Source organism: Bison bison, unplaced genomic scaffold, assembly GCF_000754665.1.
Source record: "Bison bison bison isolate TAMUID 2011002044 unplaced genomic scaffold, Bison_UMD1.0 scf7180017864452, whole genome shotgun sequence".
Lineage (NCBI taxonomy): Eukaryota > Metazoa > Chordata > Mammalia > Artiodactyla > Bovidae > Bison > Bison bison.
This window is the reverse complement of record NW_011495014.1, coordinates 2,730,012-2,748,780: the sequence shown is the minus strand read 5'-3', so window position 1 is coordinate 2,748,780 and position 18,769 is coordinate 2,730,012. Positions and strand designations below refer to the sequence as shown.

General features: G+C 35.2%; 1 protein-coding gene across 1 annotated transcript in view; it reads right to left on the bottom strand.

Annotated features, from left to right (window-relative positions):
* The window catches only part of SCN7A (sodium channel, voltage-gated, type VII, alpha subunit), an 80,548-nt gene that overhangs the window by 11,126 nt on the left and 50,653 nt on the right, over positions 1–18,769 (bottom strand). The window contains exons 13-19 of the mRNA XM_010858940.1: positions 18,053–18,226; positions 16,115–16,471; positions 11,527–11,967; positions 8,400–8,502; positions 6,051–6,205; positions 3,355–3,528; positions 1,563–1,670 (exon numbers count right to left, since the gene is read on the bottom strand). Of these exons, the coding sequence (XP_010857242.1) occupies positions 1,563–1,670; positions 3,355–3,528; positions 6,051–6,205; positions 8,400–8,502; positions 11,527–11,967; positions 16,115–16,471; positions 18,053–18,226 (1,512 nt within the window). The remainder of the gene's footprint in view (positions 1–1,562; positions 1,671–3,354; positions 3,529–6,050; positions 6,206–8,399; positions 8,503–11,526; positions 11,968–16,114; positions 16,472–18,052; positions 18,227–18,769) is intronic.

The window sequence follows — 18,769 nt, the reverse complement described above, 5'->3', positions numbered from 1 at the left end:
CGACCCCATGGACTGCAGCATGCCAGGCGTCCCTGTCCATGACCAACTCCTGGAGTTCACTCAAACTCATGTCCATTGAGTCTGTCATGCCATCCAGCCGTCTCATCCTCTGTTGTCCCCTCATCCTCTTGCCTTCAATCTTTCTCAGCATCAGGGTCTTTTCAAACAAGTCAGCTCTTCGTGTCTGGTGGCCAAAGTATTGGAGTTTCAGCTTCAGCATCAGTTCTTCCAGTGAATATTCAGGACTGATTTCCTTTAGGATTGAGTGGTTTGATCTCCTTGCAGTCCAAGGGACTCTCAAGAGTCTTCTCCAACACCACAGTTCAAAAGCATCAATTCTTCGGTGCTCAGCTCTTTATAGTCCAACTCTCACATCCATACATGACTACCGGAAAAACCATAGCCTTGACTAGACAGACTGTTGTTGGCAAAGTAAAGTCTCTGCTTTTGAATATGCTATCTAGGTGGTCATAACTTTCCTTCTAAGGAGTAAGCATCTTTTAATTTCATGGCTATAATCACTATCTGCAGTGATTCTGGAGCCCTAAAAAATAAAGTCTGTTACTGTTTCCACTGTTTCCCCATCTATTTGCCATGAAGTGTTAGGACCGGATGCCATGATCTTAGTTTTCTGAATGTTGAGTTTTAAGCCAACCTTTTCACTCTCCTCTTTCACTTTCATCAAGAGGCTCTTTAGTTCTTCTTCACTTTCTGCCTAAGGGTGGTGTCATTTGCATATCTGAGGTTATCGATATTTCTCCTGGCAATCTTGATTCCAGCTTGTGCTTCATCTAGGCCAGCATTTCTCATGATGTACTCTGCATATAAGTTAAATAAGCAGGGTGACAATATACAGCATTTACATACTCCTTTTCTTATTTGGAACCAGTCTGTTGTTCCATGTCCAGTTCTAACTGTTGCTTCCTGACCGCATACAGGTTTCTCTAGAGGCAGGTCAGGTGGTCTAAACTAAAATAAAAAATGTTATTTTAGTTACATTTATTATCTAATTTGTGTGTGTTAGTATATATGTGTATATGTATTTCACTTTATTTAGGCATAATTGAGAAAAATTGTGTATGTTTAAGGTGTACAAGATGATGTCCAAATATATGTATAAAATGTGAAATGATTCCCACAATCACACTAATTAACACATCTATGACCTCACATAGTTACCTTTCAGGATAAATGGTGAAAAACATTTAAGTTATACTCCCTTAGACACTTCAAGTATATAATGTACTATTACTAACTGTAGTCATGATACTATATACTAAATTCCCCAGACCTTATTCATTTTATATGTGAAAGTTTTGGATCCTTTGATCAACATCTCCCCATTTCCTTCACCCACAGCCCATGTTTTAATAGGCTATGTGTAGTTTATAGCCCTAGAATATTGTATGAAATCTTTCTATCACTAAACTGAATGTGCATTGGAAATTTGGCTTTTGTATTAATAAAGACACAAATGAGAAGACAACAAAGATTATGAGTTTATGGACATTTATTAATCCCAAATAAAAACCTGTAGTTTAGATTAGAAACTTTTCTCTTACCTTCATTTTTTCAAATTGAGATAGAACTCTGAGTGCCCGAAGGAATTTAATGGAAACAAGCGGTTTTAGTTCTTCCCGAGATTTGCCTATTAAACTAAGACAGAACACCTGGATATATATAAATAAAAAATTGAATAGAATTTAATTTTAAATTTAATCAAAACAATCTGTAAATGAACATTTCTTACAGAAAATTACAGTTAAAGCCTATTAAAATTTTTAAAAGTATTCTAAAGCTATTTAAAAAAGTGTTTTAAAAAATTCAAAAGTATTTTTTGGTATGAATAATAAATGTTACTGAGATTAAAAAAATTGTGTATTTGAGATTCTTTATGGTCAAAGATTAATATTTACATCATTTTTATTTTAAAATTAGACTAAGAATCAGTTTCATGATTATTTGCAATATAGTAATAGTACACAGTATATTCTTTAAAACAGAATTTAGAATATGTTTTCATATGAATCCAAATATATATATATAATTAAGACAATATGCAAAATAGGGTTTCAGAGAAGAGGCATCAAGGAGGAAATGAATATTGTTAAGTTCAAATACTAATTACAAAAAAATAAGGATTCTAAGGTGATTTTTTTTAAAGTAAACATACATGCATAAATATGATTCAATATTAATAAAAATGAATGCTGATTGGGCAAGGTGGTATAGTTATGATTAATTTTGTTGTACCTTCATTTTTCTATATTTTCAAGGTAATATAAATGAAGAAAATTATTCTATTTTACCCTGTACTGAAGAGGCTCAAAGTGGGCTTCAAAGTAAGGATATCATTTATATACACATGGAAGAATGCAGATAAAAAAGAACGATAACCAAGAAACAGGAAGGTGGGTTGCAGGTATAGTGTGGTATCATTGAAATAGAAGGTTTTTTCAAGAATTAATTTAGAAGACAAAGGTCAGATATTGTAAGTCATTATTTATTGACTGAGAAGCTTCAATCATTGTTGATAGAATGGGGAGACATTTGTTCATTCAACAAAAATTAATGAGCACCTACTATGTGACATGAATGGTTCTAGGCATATAGGGTAAGGAGAGAACAAAATCGAGAAAATATTTTGGCTTAATGGAGCTTATTTTTCTTGTTATGTGGAGAACAGAATACATGTGTGCAGTGGTGGAACTACTGTAGCGATTCACATGTTCTGGTACCTTGGATCAGTGTGCTACTGGTGAAGTTTATGATGGAAAAGTGTTCAGATGCTCAGTTGTATCCAACTCTTTGCAATTCCATGGACTGTAGCCCGCCAGGCTCCTCTGTCCATGGGATTCTCCTGGCAAGAATACTGGAGTGGGTAGCCATTGCCTCCTCCAGGGGATAGTCTCAACCCAGGAATCAAACTCGTGTCTCTTAAGTTTCCTACATTCAGCAGGTGGATTCTTTACCACTAGGGCCATATGGGAAGCTTGAAGTTTATGTTAAGCAGTCTAATTTTAAATGTATGATTTAAAGGTAGAGCCAACAGAATTTGAATATTTTATAATGATGATATTTTCAAAATATTGTTCAATAAGCCTGTTCTCTTAGCAGCAGGTTTATAGGTAATGATTAGAAAAAACCAGGAGTTAAGTGCTGAACTGTTAAAATTTTAATATGAAAAAGATGGATGTTAAACATTACATATAAAGAAATATGGGATATTGGTGACTGAGAATGTATAGAGAAAGGTAAAAGAAAGATACACACAAATCAAAAAGAAAGTCAGAGTAAGAGTAAAGAAGGAAAAGTAAACAAATAGCCTTTAAAATTTTTCTTTAAAATACGTACGATAACAACCATGAAGTCTAGTTTGTACCAGCCATTAGTGAAATAGGCTTTAAAACCATATGCCATCCACTTTAGAAGCATTTCCAGAATAAAGATGTAGGTGAAGATCATGTCAGCATATTCTAATAAGATTTTAATAGTCTTTCTCTGATCAATATATATATCTTCAAAAGCCTGTGGATAAAATATTTAAAGATCAGTGTACATGTAATTTCTAAAATCTCTTCTGGCAAAGTGGGGAATGAGATCCCATCTCCAGATGGTGACCACTGTCATAGACTGCAGTCTCAAGGGCTTCTACACTTGATGTGAGTTTATTCACACAATCCATATCCATTTTCTGATCCATGCCTGTAGCAGACATCATTAATTGATTCCAGAACCTCTACTTATAGAGTCTGAACTTGACCTCATAATTGTTCTAAACAGTGAACTGAAAAGTCTCTCTCAAATCAGTTATTCAAACTTAGATGGAATCTTTAGTCATATCTGAACTGGTTCTTATCTCTTATAGCCATCTTATGCTATTGTGAATAAAGGAGTGAAAGTGAAAGTGAAGTCGCTCAGTTGTGTCTGACTCTTTGCGATCCCATGGACTGTAGCCTACCAGGTTCCTTTGTCCACGGGATTTTCTAGGCAAGAATACTGGAGTGGGTTGCCATTTCCTTCTCCAGGAGATCTTCCCAACCCAGGGACTGAACCCGGGTCTCCCGTATTGTAGTCAGATGCTTTACCATCTGAGCCACTAGGGAAGTCTTGAATAAAGGAGTAGAGATAAGCAAACAAAGAAAACCCCTAAACCTGTGTTTTCAGAAATCCATACAGCTATTACAAGAAAAGTCACAAAGCATGTCAGATAAACCAGTGGAAATAAATGAATATGAAATAAGACTATAATGTTTTCCCAACATTTCTCAGTTTTAATAGATCAACCTCAGTTTTACTGTGGAGGAAGCAAAGTCTGATAATGTCATTCAAATTAATTTCATAGTAATTTTTTAGCATTGAAAAAAAGGCAGTAAAGTATCAATAACCTCAGGCAGACTTGTTGCAAAGTGCAATGGAGGTCAAAGATTAAACATGAATGAAAATAATCATATGTAAACAAAGGTGTGATTCTTGAAAACCTATTGTTAAATAAAAGTATATATAAAATAATAGAATTAACTGGCTCAATTGAACCAATTATGGACTAAAGTATCCTTTAAAACAGATTATAAATACCATCCAAAGTTATTCTAAAGTACTATTTATTAAATGGATTTACCTACTGAAAAGGTACATAATGCAAACTAATATAAAAAGATATGCAGAAGCCTCTGTTTCAATTAAAACATTGAAAGAATAGGCAATCTCAGGACTTTGCAGGTGGCTCAGTGGTAGAGAATCTGCCTACGAATACAGGGACACAAGTTTGATCCCTGGTCCAGGAAGATCCCACATGCCACAGGAAAGCTAAGCCCATGTGCCACAACTACTGAGCCTGAGCTCTAGAGCCCAGGCTCCACAGCAAGAGAAGCTACCACAGTGCGGAGCCCGGGCACCTCAGCAAAGAGTAGACCTCACTCACAGCAACTGGAAAAGCCTTTGTGCAGCAGCAAAGAGCCAGTGCAGCCATAAATTAAATAAATAAATCTTTTTAAAAGTAGGCAATGCCAATATATGGCAGTTGAAGCCCACATGCTGGCTACCCATGCGGAACGGGGAAGTAACTATGAGAGGTCAGAGTGTGGTTCTGGAGCCCTGGTAGTGTCCTCCTTCACGAGGCAAGTGATGGTTACGTGGGTATATTCACTTGGTGAAAATCCTTTATGCTGTACACTTACGATCTATATGCTTTCCGGTATGTGTGCTAAATGTCAATACAAAGTTTACTTTAAAAATATATGCAGTACAAAGTCTGGTTCCCAACCATCTCACCATCTTCTCTGTTTCGTGTATCTCACAATTAACTATTTCTTGTGTATCAGTCTCTGATCTTCTTTAATCAGACGCAAGCAAATATCAATATACATTCTATTTTTCTTCCTTTCCTACATAGAATGCAGCATGCTGTATACTTAATTCTTTTTTTTCACTTGTTGCCATATCTTGGGGAATTGCAATATCAACATGCAGACAGGTCTTGCATTTTCTAGCTAACTGCATAGTATCCCACTGGATGACTATACCATAGTGTATTTAAACAGTCACCTAATATGTATTCTTTTGCATTTCAATTTTTTGGTCTTACAAAAAGTTCTTCAGTGCACAGCCTTGTAAATGCACTTAACACGTGTGAAGATTCTAAGATAATTTTCCAGAATTAAGATAGTTGTGTCAATGAGTAAATATATTTGTAGTTCAAAGGTTCTTAAAAATATATACAGTATTTCTCTTTTCTTATGGAACAAGTACCAAAGTACTAGCACAATAGGTGCACATTATTAAACTTTATTAAAATAATATGGTATTTATTAACATTCTTTTTCCTGCTATCATTCACATATTTTGAAATTATTTATTTAATACTGAATGAGGCATATACGGACCTTCTAAGAAATTGCAATGTATATATTCCAAAACTAAAATCATAGAATATAAAATTTGGTACTATAATAAGTATTCTGGGGAAAAATAATTTGGCTTGGTGACCTTATGAATTAATAGACAAATGATGCATTTTTCCTATAAAAATATCACATACGCTCACTTACCAGAGCACCTGTGCTAAGCAGAGTGACAAGGCCAATAAAACACTTAAAGCAATTGTTTTCTACTATTTTGCAGCAAGTTTTCCTTATGTTCTTCCAGATTTTTCCTTTTTTGGGGCCTCTACCGATTTGAGCAGATGAAGATCTTCGTTCATAAACTGTCAAGAATGAAACTATTAAGAACAAAAATCTAGAAATCGTTGAAAAGTTAAACATTTCAAATGTTTTAACAATCATTTATTTACAGTATCTAATATAGATGTTCTCTGACTTATAAACATTAGATTTATACCCCTACTGTAGTGACCACTGCAATTGCTAAGGAAAAAAAAGAAAAACTTGTGAGTTCCATAATAGTAAGGAAGAAAGGAAAAAAACCTTGATGCTGGGAAAGACTGAGGGCAGGAGAAGGGGGTGACAGAGGATGGCATTACCAACTCAATGGACATGAATTTGAACAAACTCTAGAAGATAGTGAAGGACAGGGAAACCTGTTATGCTGAAGTCCATGGGGTCACAAAGTGACCCACGGGCACAAATCAGCGACTGAACAAGTAAGTAAGTGTATGTTAATCGTGTCCAGTTCTTTGTAATCCCATGGACAGTAGCCCATACCAGGCTCCTCTGACCTGGAATTTCCCAGGCAAGAATATTGGAGTGGTTTGCCATTTCCTGTTCCAGGAGATCTTCCCAACCAAGAGTTGTAACCCATATGTCTTGAGTCTCCTGCATTAGCAGGGGGATTCTTTACCACCGCACCACCTGGGGACCATAGCCGGAAAAAAGAAACTGTGAAAGGCGCAGATGACTTAGAACACCCTCTTACCCTATTAGACAGAACTGAGAATAGAAGCTACCCCCACTCCTACAAAACAAACACACCCACACACACCATCTTCTGATTATTAGATTTTTTTGGCATAATGCCTGAAAATTCATTCTTTGAAGATTCACATGGCATAACAAGCATTTTCATTTAAATATACAAATATTCATGACATAAGAGGTATAATATCAATTAAGTAAATTAAATTTATCCCAATTCTTCAGTGGCATGGGATAGAAATTTTGAATGAGACTATTTAAGGAGCTAAGCTTGGATTATGGAGTATTTTATGGGTAGGGTACAGGTGTAATTCTATCTTCTGGTCAAGAGAGTTAGCATAAGGAAAACCTGAGGCTTGAAAAGGGTGTGATTAACTGATAAGAGAATGAAGCATGGAGTGGGTGGAGTTTAAAGTCAATACATTTTAACATTTTCCCTAGAACCAATTTATACATTCTTGGTCAGAAAAATATAGGAAATGTTTTCTCCCTGGTCTTGTATCATACAAGTCCTAGAACTCAGGCTACTGAGAGCAGAGTCTTATTTCTGAGTATAGGAATTTGAACATTTAGGAATTGCCATTTTGACGATTTCAGTGATTTTAAATATTTAGAACCTATGGTTATGTGTCAGTCTTGATAGACTAATACACTAATACACCTAATACAGACTAATGCACAGTGGCTGAGTCATCTCCGACTCTTTGCAGCCCCATGGACTGTAGCCCAACAGGCTCCTCTGCCCATGGAATTTTCCAGGCAAGGATACTAGAGCAGTTTGCCATTTCCTACTCTAGGGGATCTTCCCTACTCAGGGACTGAACCCATATCTCTTGTGTCTCCTGCACTGGCAGGTGGATTAGTTACCACTAGCACCACCTGGGAAGCCCCTTTAGGAAACTAAATTAAATTATAAGTTATAGAGAGGTGCATGTTACATGTTTAATAACTTAGTCAACTGACCGAAGCCCTATATATTTCTTAATATTCATGGAGCTTAATATTCAATAAATGACTTATACATTTGTTTTCCTATGAGTATTTTAAATATTGACCCCATTCTATGAGGTATAAGCACGTGCACACACACACACACACACACACACACTAATTTAATCTTTCTATTAATCCCATGAAGTAAGTCTTATTCTTATCCTCATTTTACGTATTAGGAAATGAGTCAGAGGAGGGTAAGTAGAAGCTAGCAAGTGGTGGGCTGGGATCTGAACTCAGTATGTCTGATTTCAGAACTAAAACTTTTAACTACTTCATGAGACCCCCTAGGAAGCAGCCCCTTTTCTCTATTCCAAACATTGACTTTTTCTTTGACATTTATTATAAGTTTCTATTAGGATATATATGAGCATGAGTGCATGTGCACACGCACAAACACATCTGCATGTGTATATTCCTTAGTCAAATTAATAAACTCTTTAAAATTAAAAGTGTATTTAATAGTATTATTTAGGTTAAGAGAAATTTAGCTTAATGTTAATATAATGATTAAAATAACTTATTTTTTCTTACCATTTCTAAGATGCTTTGGCTTTTCACATTCGTAGACCATTTCTTCTTCAGAGAGAACAATATCAACTGTACTACATTCAGATGAGCTCGACTGCTTTACTTTCTGAAAAGTAAGTCCCACCAAGAAAGTTGCCATTAAAGTTTCATTTACTCACTATAGCTAAAGTTTATGTCATTTTCAGAAAAAAGAAAAATTATGTACAGAAAAACTACTGTCAAAGTAAAAGACTTTATGCCAATTTCATGATTGATATTAAAATGCATACAGAGACTTCCCTGGTGGTTAAGACTCTGAGCTTTAAGGCAGGGTGCAGGGGTTCGATCCCTGGTCAGGGAATTAAGATCTCACGTGCCATGTGGCATGGACAAAAAGTAAAAACGAAATTAAAAATAAATTTTAAATGTATACATATCTCTGGGAGTCGAAATGTTTAAAGATATTTTAAAAATTAATTTAAGATAAAATAATTTTCACATTAAAATGAATATATAGTGAATAACACTGTTCTAAAAGATGTATAGGCTATCCCAAATTTCTGAAAAATCTAGCTAGAATATATAAAAAACTACAAATATTTTGTTCTACCTCTGTCTTTTGCACAATAAATGTCAAAGAAATAAAATTAGCAAGTTTTGTTTGCTTTAAGCCATATATTGTCAATTTTAAGACATTATACTGCTCTATTAAAAACATAAAATAGTCAGCAGGATATCACTTTTAAACAAACAAACCTTTTAAAAGGTTATTTGATTTCCCTTTGTATTCTCTTTATTATTGATAAAATAAGGTATAGCAATGCATTGATTTGGGAGTAGATAATAAATTAATAGTATGTAATATTCAAGCATACAATAATTGAAAATCATACACTATATATTTAAATGATTCATTAGAGTATTTAAAACCCTCACACATAAATTATTTGATATGATTTTCTCAAAACCCTGTATTTATTATTTTAAATTTATAAATAAATCAAAATTCAAAATTATAAACCATTTTAGTAAAAGATTACTTAGTGACCAATATATATGGCTACATTATGAAAAAAAGTGTTTCAAAATCTGATTTAAGTTTGATGTTATTTTTATGAAATTTATATAATTATATATTTGTACTAAAAGATAAAAGTTCAAATACCAAAGAAATAAGAACATGAATCTCTGAATGATCATACCACTTGTAATTTTTATATTTTATTCTTTGCTTTTTTAGATCAACATCCTAAATACTCTTGGGCTACATAATCTGGAAAGTGTTAATTAAATATATAATGAAATATATAAATGATAAAATCTTCTTTGAGTAGTTAACCAATCAAAAGAACCAAATAATTATGCATCTTAAGTAATAACTTCTAAAACTTCAACATGTACAGTTATATTAAGTTCCATCTTTCCTATATATCTTCATATCTCAGACTTTCTAATGAGACTGACAAGAAGTTTTTCAGGACATTTCCACACAATGTGTCAGATTAATAGCAATTTTACCCAGAAATGTATGGTAGCACATGCCTTATAATGTTGTTATAGTTTAAATAAAATCTGTGTGCAAAAGAAGAATGTTTTTCATTTCCTAATAATGCTATTAATTGAAGGAAAATGGACCTGACAAGATTAGGTATGATAAGGAGTGAAAATGTTTCTCTGAAACAAAGATGCCTTTACCAGAAACTAGAAGGGCTCTAGATAATTGAAACTTAATTCCTGTTAGAAGGGCAATTTGATAAGCTATTACAGAGAGCAGCTGATAAGCTGGAAGAGGTTTGGGAGATAAGATGGTGCCAGAGACTTTGAGGATCTGGAAAAAGACATTATCTTCCCTGCCCCATGCCAGTGAATGAAATAAAACAATTCTTTAGTGAAGTTCAATGGAAGTGGCTTACACTGCATGTGATCCCTGTAGATTAAATGGCACCTCCTACTAAGACATTGTGCTACTTGCAAATGAAGACAGTAAGACTGGATTCACTAAGGTATACATTTTTAAAGCTAAGTGAAAGGCAGTATCTGCCCTTCTTTAAAGGTGATCCTTTTTTTTTTTCCTTTGGGTTTCCTGGTGGCTCATTGTAGGCAGTAAAGAATCTGCCTACAATGCAGAAGATGTGGGTTCAATCCCTGAGTCAGGAAGATCCCCTGGAGAAGGAAATGGCAACCCACTCCAGGATTCTTGCCTGGAAAATCCCACAGACAGAGGAGACTGGTGTGTTACAGTCCATGAGGCCACAAAGGAGTTTGACACGACTTAGTGTCTAAACAACAACAACAAATTGTTTACATTTACAACTGATGTTTCTTTTACCCTTTGGTCTTTAAGTCCAACTCAACTGCTGCTGCTGCTAAGTCACTTCAGTCGTGTCCGACTCTATGCACTCCCACAGACGGAAGCCCACCAAGCTCCCGTGTCCCTGGGATTCTCCAGGCAAGAACACTGGAGTGGGTTGCCATTTCCTTCTCCAATGCGTGAAAGTGAAAGTGAAAAGTGAAAGTGAAGTCACTCAGTCGTGTCCGACTCACTCACTCTTAGCGACCCCATGGACTGCAGCCCACCAGGCTCCTCCATCCATGGGATTTTCCAGGCAAGAGTACTGGAGTGGGGTGCTATTGCCTTCTCCCATGTTATAATATATATTGCAGAAATAAACTGACAAGAATCTTAAAATTTTAGCAAGTAGGAAAATATCTGTATCTTAGCACTCTTCTAGTCCCATCTTATATTTTAAAGATGATAAAGCCTAGGACAGTTTAGTGACTTCTCCAGTAGTATGCATTAGTTATAAAAATCTAGGTTTCTTCAATATGCTTTTTATCACCCCATTAACTGAAGATATTACAATTATGTTATCTAGTGTTTGCTAAGTGCTTCCATATTTTAGACATTATTCTATGCACTATTGAACTATTTTTCTTAATCCTTCTATCTCTTCTGAGAAATAGATACAATTTTATCCTCATTCACAGATGAAGAAACTTAGGAAGTTTAAGAAACTGGATCAGGAGAAGAAGTGCTACAGCTAGGACTGAATGGATAATAATCTAACTTTGGAACTTCAGCATTGCTTCACTTCCTTGTCAATAGTGCCATCAATCAACAGTACGAAACCATAATGTTAAAACAACTTACCTCTTTGCTGCTTCCATCACCTGACTTGCTCTGAATCTCCTTATTGTCTGGATTTTCTATATCAGATTCTTCTGAAGCAATGGGTACAGTTTCTGAGACACTGGGACTGGGGATTAGTGACTGACTCTCATTTTCGGTCATTGTGTTTTTCTCTGTGCCGCTGCTTTTTTCCTTATCCTTGAGGAAATCTTGGGTGTTGCTCAATTCAGAGAGAGTATGGTCAGAAATATTCTCTTTAACATAGACGTCACTTATATTGTCCATTGTTTCCTCTAGAACATTTTGTTTTTTGCATACTATTTTAGAAAGCAGATAATTTATTCCTTTTTTAATTCTTGCCATTGCACGCTGGAGATTTTTTGCTTCTTCAGAGAATTCTTCAGTTGTTGCAGGCTTGTATGAACTAAATGAGATGATCAACGCCAGAAACAGGTAAAGTATCTGAATGAGGAAGTAAATGAAGCTAAATGCATCTCATTTTTTGTTTTCTTTCAAACAACAACAACAACAAATATTTTTAAAAAGCTGGCCTGCAATCTGAAAACAGCATACACACTATGATGCTCTTTAGGCTATTCAGTTCTTCCTCATCTACAGAGGATCAGTTGCTGTGTTAGGAATTTGGATAGCCAGAAGGTTACAATGTTCTATGAAATATCGTTTGTTTCTCCTTTACAGATGAAAACCACAAAGCTTACAGATGCCAAGTATCAAAGATCACAGAGTCTGAACTTAAGTCTGTCTTACTCCAGTTTGTTTTCTTTTCTACTAAGCCAGGCAGAGTCTCCCAAGGTGAGAAAATCAATTGCTACTCCAGGTGGCTGAATTCACGTCAACCTAACTCAGAAAGATATGAATGACATCTTCATGGGTACTGCAAATTCATGAGGACTCTCCTGGGGAGAGAGCTATCCCTAGTTTTGAAGTCCACATCTAATTTCCTTGTGATGTGCAAGCATAAGGTTTAGGTAGGTTAGTTGATTCTCTGTGGTAATAAATTTGGTCAAATAAGAAAGAGATGAGTAATGGAAGGATCACTCCTAATATACGCAAATTATTTTGAATTTGAAGATAGTGTGTATTTTAACCTTTACTATCACTGAGAAATAAGATCAAGCCACGTCCAATTTCCAGAGAATTAGATTTTAATTTTGTTTCTTTTTGTAGAGTATAAATTATAATTTTAGATTATAAGATTGAGATAATTAGAGATACACTGATTATTCTTTTAAAGTAATAATTTAGGCATTTTGTCCATTCTGGAAGTTTTCTCTCTTCTCTTCAAATATTTGAGCTTTTGGAAATTTAAATTACTTTATGCTTTACATATTATTTTTAAAGGGAAAATACAGTAGGAATTCTTACACTGACAATTTATGTGTACATAAAATAATTAAGTATATGGAGATCTGCAACATTCATTTGTTAAAATATCTTACAGAATTTTGGATCTATCTGAAGAGATGAATTCTCAAACACTCTGATAATTGCTGAGTTTCTCATGCCCATATACACCTAGAATATTATGAAGTACCCACCAAATTGTGTTCATTTCTAATGGATTACCTTTAAATCTCAATAACGAAATCTTTTTATCTCTTAGGAATATAGAAAGCTCAAATAAGACTCACTTGGGGAAAAATAAAAATACTTTTGCAGATAATAAAGTCATAAAATAATCTTAACTGCAACCATAGTTTGGTGTATAAAATAAAATGGAGGGTTTAACATTTGGCTCAGCATTGGAAATTTCTTACATGCAAGATCTCCGGAACACTAACATATATTTTCTATAACCTACAATGACAGAATCTCAATGGCTGAAAAACTGAAAACTGAAAACCAATGATTGAATGTCAGTATGGCATCACCAATGCAACGGACATGAACCAAGGCAAACTTCAGGAGATGGTGAGGGACAGGGAGGCCTGGCATGCGGCAATCCATGAGGTTGCAAAGAGTCTGACACGACTGGGTGACTGAAAAACAACACCTACAGACTAGTTTGATTGTTCTCCCACTAGTGTCCCATTTTGCTATCAAGGTTTATTTACACAGAATCTGGGCAGGGGCTCCACGGGCCTTGTAGAAACTACCTTATAACATCTCTATCATTCTCAAAGGACGAAGAGCAAGAACAAGCATAATTTCAGGTTGGTGGGTGTTTTTCCTTTGTTTGGTTAAGTATTGTTCACAGTGAGAAAAAAGAAAAGGATGTTAATTAAGAATTTCATGACTATAAGCTTCATATGAGTCAGAACCATTTTTTCTTTTCAGTAGATAACTAGCACAATGCAAAGCACTAAGTACATGATAAAGTATGAAATATTTGTTGAAAAATCAATTAATTATGGAACGAATGAAGGATTTCTATGTCAGAATTTGGAGAGGAAAAATTATAATACAACAATTGTATTTTTAAGAGCTTATGATCTAACATTTCTTATATCTTAGACATGTGTATACACACTCCCTATCACGCATATATACATATGCAATGAGTGTTAAAAGACTGAAAATTAAGTTGAAAATGCCGTGATGTAAAGAAAGAACTGTGTAACACTGTAAAATGCAACCACTTTCTGGGACATGTGATCCCTTCCTTCATGGAAGTTCTTCATGGAGGTTCTAGCTTAATAAGGAAGATAGACAAGTACAGGAACAATTAAACACAGTGTCAGTACGTACTTAGGACAGGAGTAGATCCAGGGTAAATAAAAGCAGTGAGAAATGCACTGATACAATGGATTTTACCCTGTGATTTTTTTGTTCCCGTCTTTTGGGAGATCCGCTTGATCTCTGTGACTTAGGAGTAAAAAGTAAATATTGAGTTTCTTTTTTTCCCAATAAGAACAAATATATCTTATAAGCCATTTTTTTTTCCTGAGAATTATGAAAGTGAAAGTTGTTCAGTTGTGTCTGACTCTTTGCAATCTCACGGACTACACAGTCCATGGAATTCTCCAGGCCAGAATATTGGAGTAGGAGGCTTTCCCTTCTTCAGGGGATCTTCCCAACCCAGAGATCAAAGCCAGGTCTCCTGCATTGCAGGCAGATTCTTTATCAGCTGAGCCACAAGGGAAGCCCTAGAAGAAGTATAAGATACTTCAATTAATGTAATCACTCCAATTACTGGAAATTTAGGAGTGAAAGTGTTTCCTCTTAGTTAATGTATGATAGTTTCAAAGATCAGTGGGTTTCAAAATTTGCTGCACAATTTAATCAAATTGGATTTTTTTTTTTAATCCTGATGACTAAGCTATATCCACATAACAATAAAATCGGAATCTCTGGGGATGAATCCAAGACATTAGTTTATTTTTATTAGTTCTCCAAGTAACTCCAATGTGCAGTCAAATTTGACAACCAGTGCTACATTTAAGTGCTTCTTAAAATTTAATGTGTACACAAATCACTTAGGGATATTGTTAAAATGTAGATTCCACTTTCACAGTTCTGGGATGGGGTCTGAGAGTCTACATTAATGACTGTCTCCCACATAAAACCAAAGCTACTTTGAGAAGCAGGTTATAACCAATGAAAATATGATGAACATCATGTATGCAATTTTTCAGCAGCCACATTAAAAGTATAAGGAAAAACAGGTGAAATTAGCTTAACTAATCCATTTTATTCAACTAAGTGTATAAAAATATTATAATTAAAATGTTTTCACTTCAGTCATTTCCAACTCCTGATGGCGCCATGGACCGTAGCTCACCAGATTCCTCTGTCCATGGGATTTTCCAGGCAAGAATATTGGAGTGGGGTGCCATTTCCTTCTCCAGGGGATCTTTCCAACCCAGGGATTGAACCTGCATCTCTTGTGTCTCCTGCACTGGCAAGTGGATTCCTTATCACTAGTGCCACCTAGGAAGCACTTTCAATATAAGAATTATAAATGAAATCATTTACATTCTTTTTGGGGGTAGGGCAGGAGGAGAGGGGGACAACAGAGGATGAGATGGTTGGATGGCATCACTGACACAATGGACATGGGTTTGAGTGAACCCCGGGAATTGGTGATGGACAGGGAGGCCTGGCGTGGTGTGGTTCATGGGGTCGCAAAGAGTTGGACACGACTGAGCAACTGAACTGAACTGAACTGAAGACTTCAAATTCAGTGGGTATTTTACACTTATGCTATGCTAAGTCACTTCAGTCGTGTCCGACTCTGTGTGACCCCATAGACGGCAGCCCACCAGGCTCCCGCGTCCCTGGGATTCTCTAGGCAAGAACGATGGAGTGGGTTGCCATTTCCTTCTCCAATGCATGAAAGTGAAAAGTGAAGGTGAAGTCGCTCAGTCGTGTCTGACTCTTAGCAACCCCACGGATTGCAGCCTAACAGGCTCCTCCGTCCATGGGATTTTCCAAGCAAGAGTACTGGAGTGGGGTGCCATTTACACTTTTAACATATCTCAAAGTGGACCGCTCATATTTTAACTGATTAATGGCCACATGTGGCTAAAGGCCTCCATATCAGACAGCACAGTTGTAGACCACTGGCTTCCACAAGTCTACATTATGAAAATGCCAGACTACAATACATAAGTTTTTCAAGGAAAGTTTTAAAGCATGGATTACTTACCAATAATTTTCCAATTAAAATCACCATCATATAAAAAGGAATACAACTGAATTGGCCTGCTACCTTAAAGCAATCCCATAAAGTTTCTATCCACTCTCCACAGAGAATCCGGAATACATTCAGGAAGGAATGGAAGAAATCATGCATGTGCCAGTGTGGAAGCTGACAGTCTTCATTTATGTTGCAGACATATTTTTTATATTTTGAACCATACAGGTTAAGGCCAACCACAGCAGAAAAGAATATAAAGGTGAACAACAGCAGGACCAAGTCTTTCAGGGCCACAATTGAGTTACAAAGAGTCAGCATCAGAATCTTAAATGTTGGCCAGTATCTTCCCAGTCTAAAAATTCGTAACTGATAGAGCAATGTAAAAACAACAAAAATAAGAAAAAAATAACAAAAACTCTAGTCACTATTAATTACACTGTACATTTACAATTTTTATTAGCATTATACACATAAACATGTGTAGTCTCTAATGTAATATTCACTCGTGAGCATTATTAATACTAAACACTGAAAATTCAGTTTATATACAATTTTTAATACACTTACATATTCTATAGTTTTTTATATTAAATTGAAGTATACTTTCTATTGATCTGTCAATTCCCTTTTTTTCTCAATATTATACTATTAATAATTACTCCAGTTTTGTTTTAATATCTGGTAAAGCAAGTATCCATTCTTTATTTTCTTTTTCCAAAATATATTGAATATTTTCCCACATTTCAACATATAGATGATATTGGAAAAGTCTCAAGGGTCCGTTGAAGTCCCTTGATAGCTCTATTGTATGCATGAGTGCTAAGTTACCTCAGTTGTGTCTGACTGTGACCCCATAGACTGTAGCCTTGCCAGACTCCTCTGTCCATGGGATTTCCAGACAAGAATACTATTGTGTATTTACCTTTAAAATTAACATGAGAGACCAAATGAAACATTCTAGGTTTAGTCTAAATATTTCACTTAATCACTAGATTTAAAAATTTTTATTCACATGGCACAAAATCACTTTAATATTTGAGTCATTTAAAATCCACATATTGTTTTTGTATGTGCTATACCTTCCCCAACTTTTTCTGGTATGTAGTTGGCTTTTGGGACTCAAGGGTTAGGACTTAATACTTATCCATGTAAAACTTAATCATCTGAGGTTCAATCTGTTACTAGTCTTTCAGATATTTTGATACAATCTTTTATTATATTGTCTGTATTTCCCAGTCTTGCTTCATTTATAAATTCAATAAATACAACTTTTATATTTTCCTCTTACTCATTAGACAAGCCTATGGATAAAGACAGGGTTCTGAAGAATTATTTGGATAAGATTAAATCTACCTAATTGTTCTCATTTCTGCTACATTCCTTCAACTTGTTAACAGAATAAGACAGTAGATTATTTATCAAATACCCAACATTTACATAAATATTATTCTAATAACATTATTTCTTTGCTTAGTTTTCTGATGTTTTTACTACGACCTACATTTTATGCATATATTGATTCTGACTTAATAACCTTCATAGCAACATTCTATTAGCCTGACAGTCCTTCTTTTATAAAATTTTCAAATTTACATTTAGATATACTCACCTGATTCTAATTCTTTAGTTACACATTGGCATTCAGCTTTTTGGACTCTGTATTACTCTGTTTCTCAAAACTGACCCAGTAATCCTGACCCTGCTTTATAGAACTATATCTCAAATTCACTGTATATATGGCTTGTTTCTTTTAATGCCTGGGCCAAACAGCATTAGAGACTACTTACTCTTTTCTGGGTTACTTTCTAAGCTTGTTATATATGAATTATTTCATTTAACAGTTCCAACATACCATCAGGATAGGTATTACTATTCTTCCCACTTTATGCCTGAGAAAACTGAAATGAATTTTTATAAAATAAAATTTAGGTCTTGTATTCTACTTACCACCCTGAATGATCGTAAAATAGCCAGTCCATGAACATTTGTTAGATAAAGCTCTGCTAAACCATGGAACACAATTAGGCTATCATAAATGTTCCAGCCTACTTGGAAATATCCATATGGATACATGGCAATTATTTTAAAAATCATTTCTGCTGTGAAAATTCCAATAAACACCTAAATAAAACAAAACACAGGGATAAGAATATGATTCCAATAGCTCTATCAGAACCCTCATACACAGAATAAATTTTCACTGTTACTTTCTTCATATTTTCTCCGTCAAAATATGATTAGTTTTGGAGTCTACATCACAAGGACAGGTTCATATATTTTGTTTGGCAATCTAATATCAAACATTGTATATAGAATCTTCAATTACTTTAATAAAAGCCATCTTGGAAGAAAACAAAAGAATATTTGAGGGTGAAAATCTTTTCATTTTGAATAGTTCCTTTGGGGATAAAGAGTACATATTCAGTTCAGTTAAGTTCAGTCGCTCAGTCGTGTCTGACTCTTTTCGACCCCATTAATTGCAGCATGTCAGGCCTGCCTGTCCATTACCAACTCCCGGAGTTCACTCAGACTCATGTCCATCGAATCAGTGATGCCATCCAGCCATCTCATCCTCTGTCATCCCCTTCTCCTCCTGCCCCCAATCCCTCCCAGCATCAGAGTCTTTTCCAATGAGTCAACTCTTCGCATGAGGTGGACCAAGTA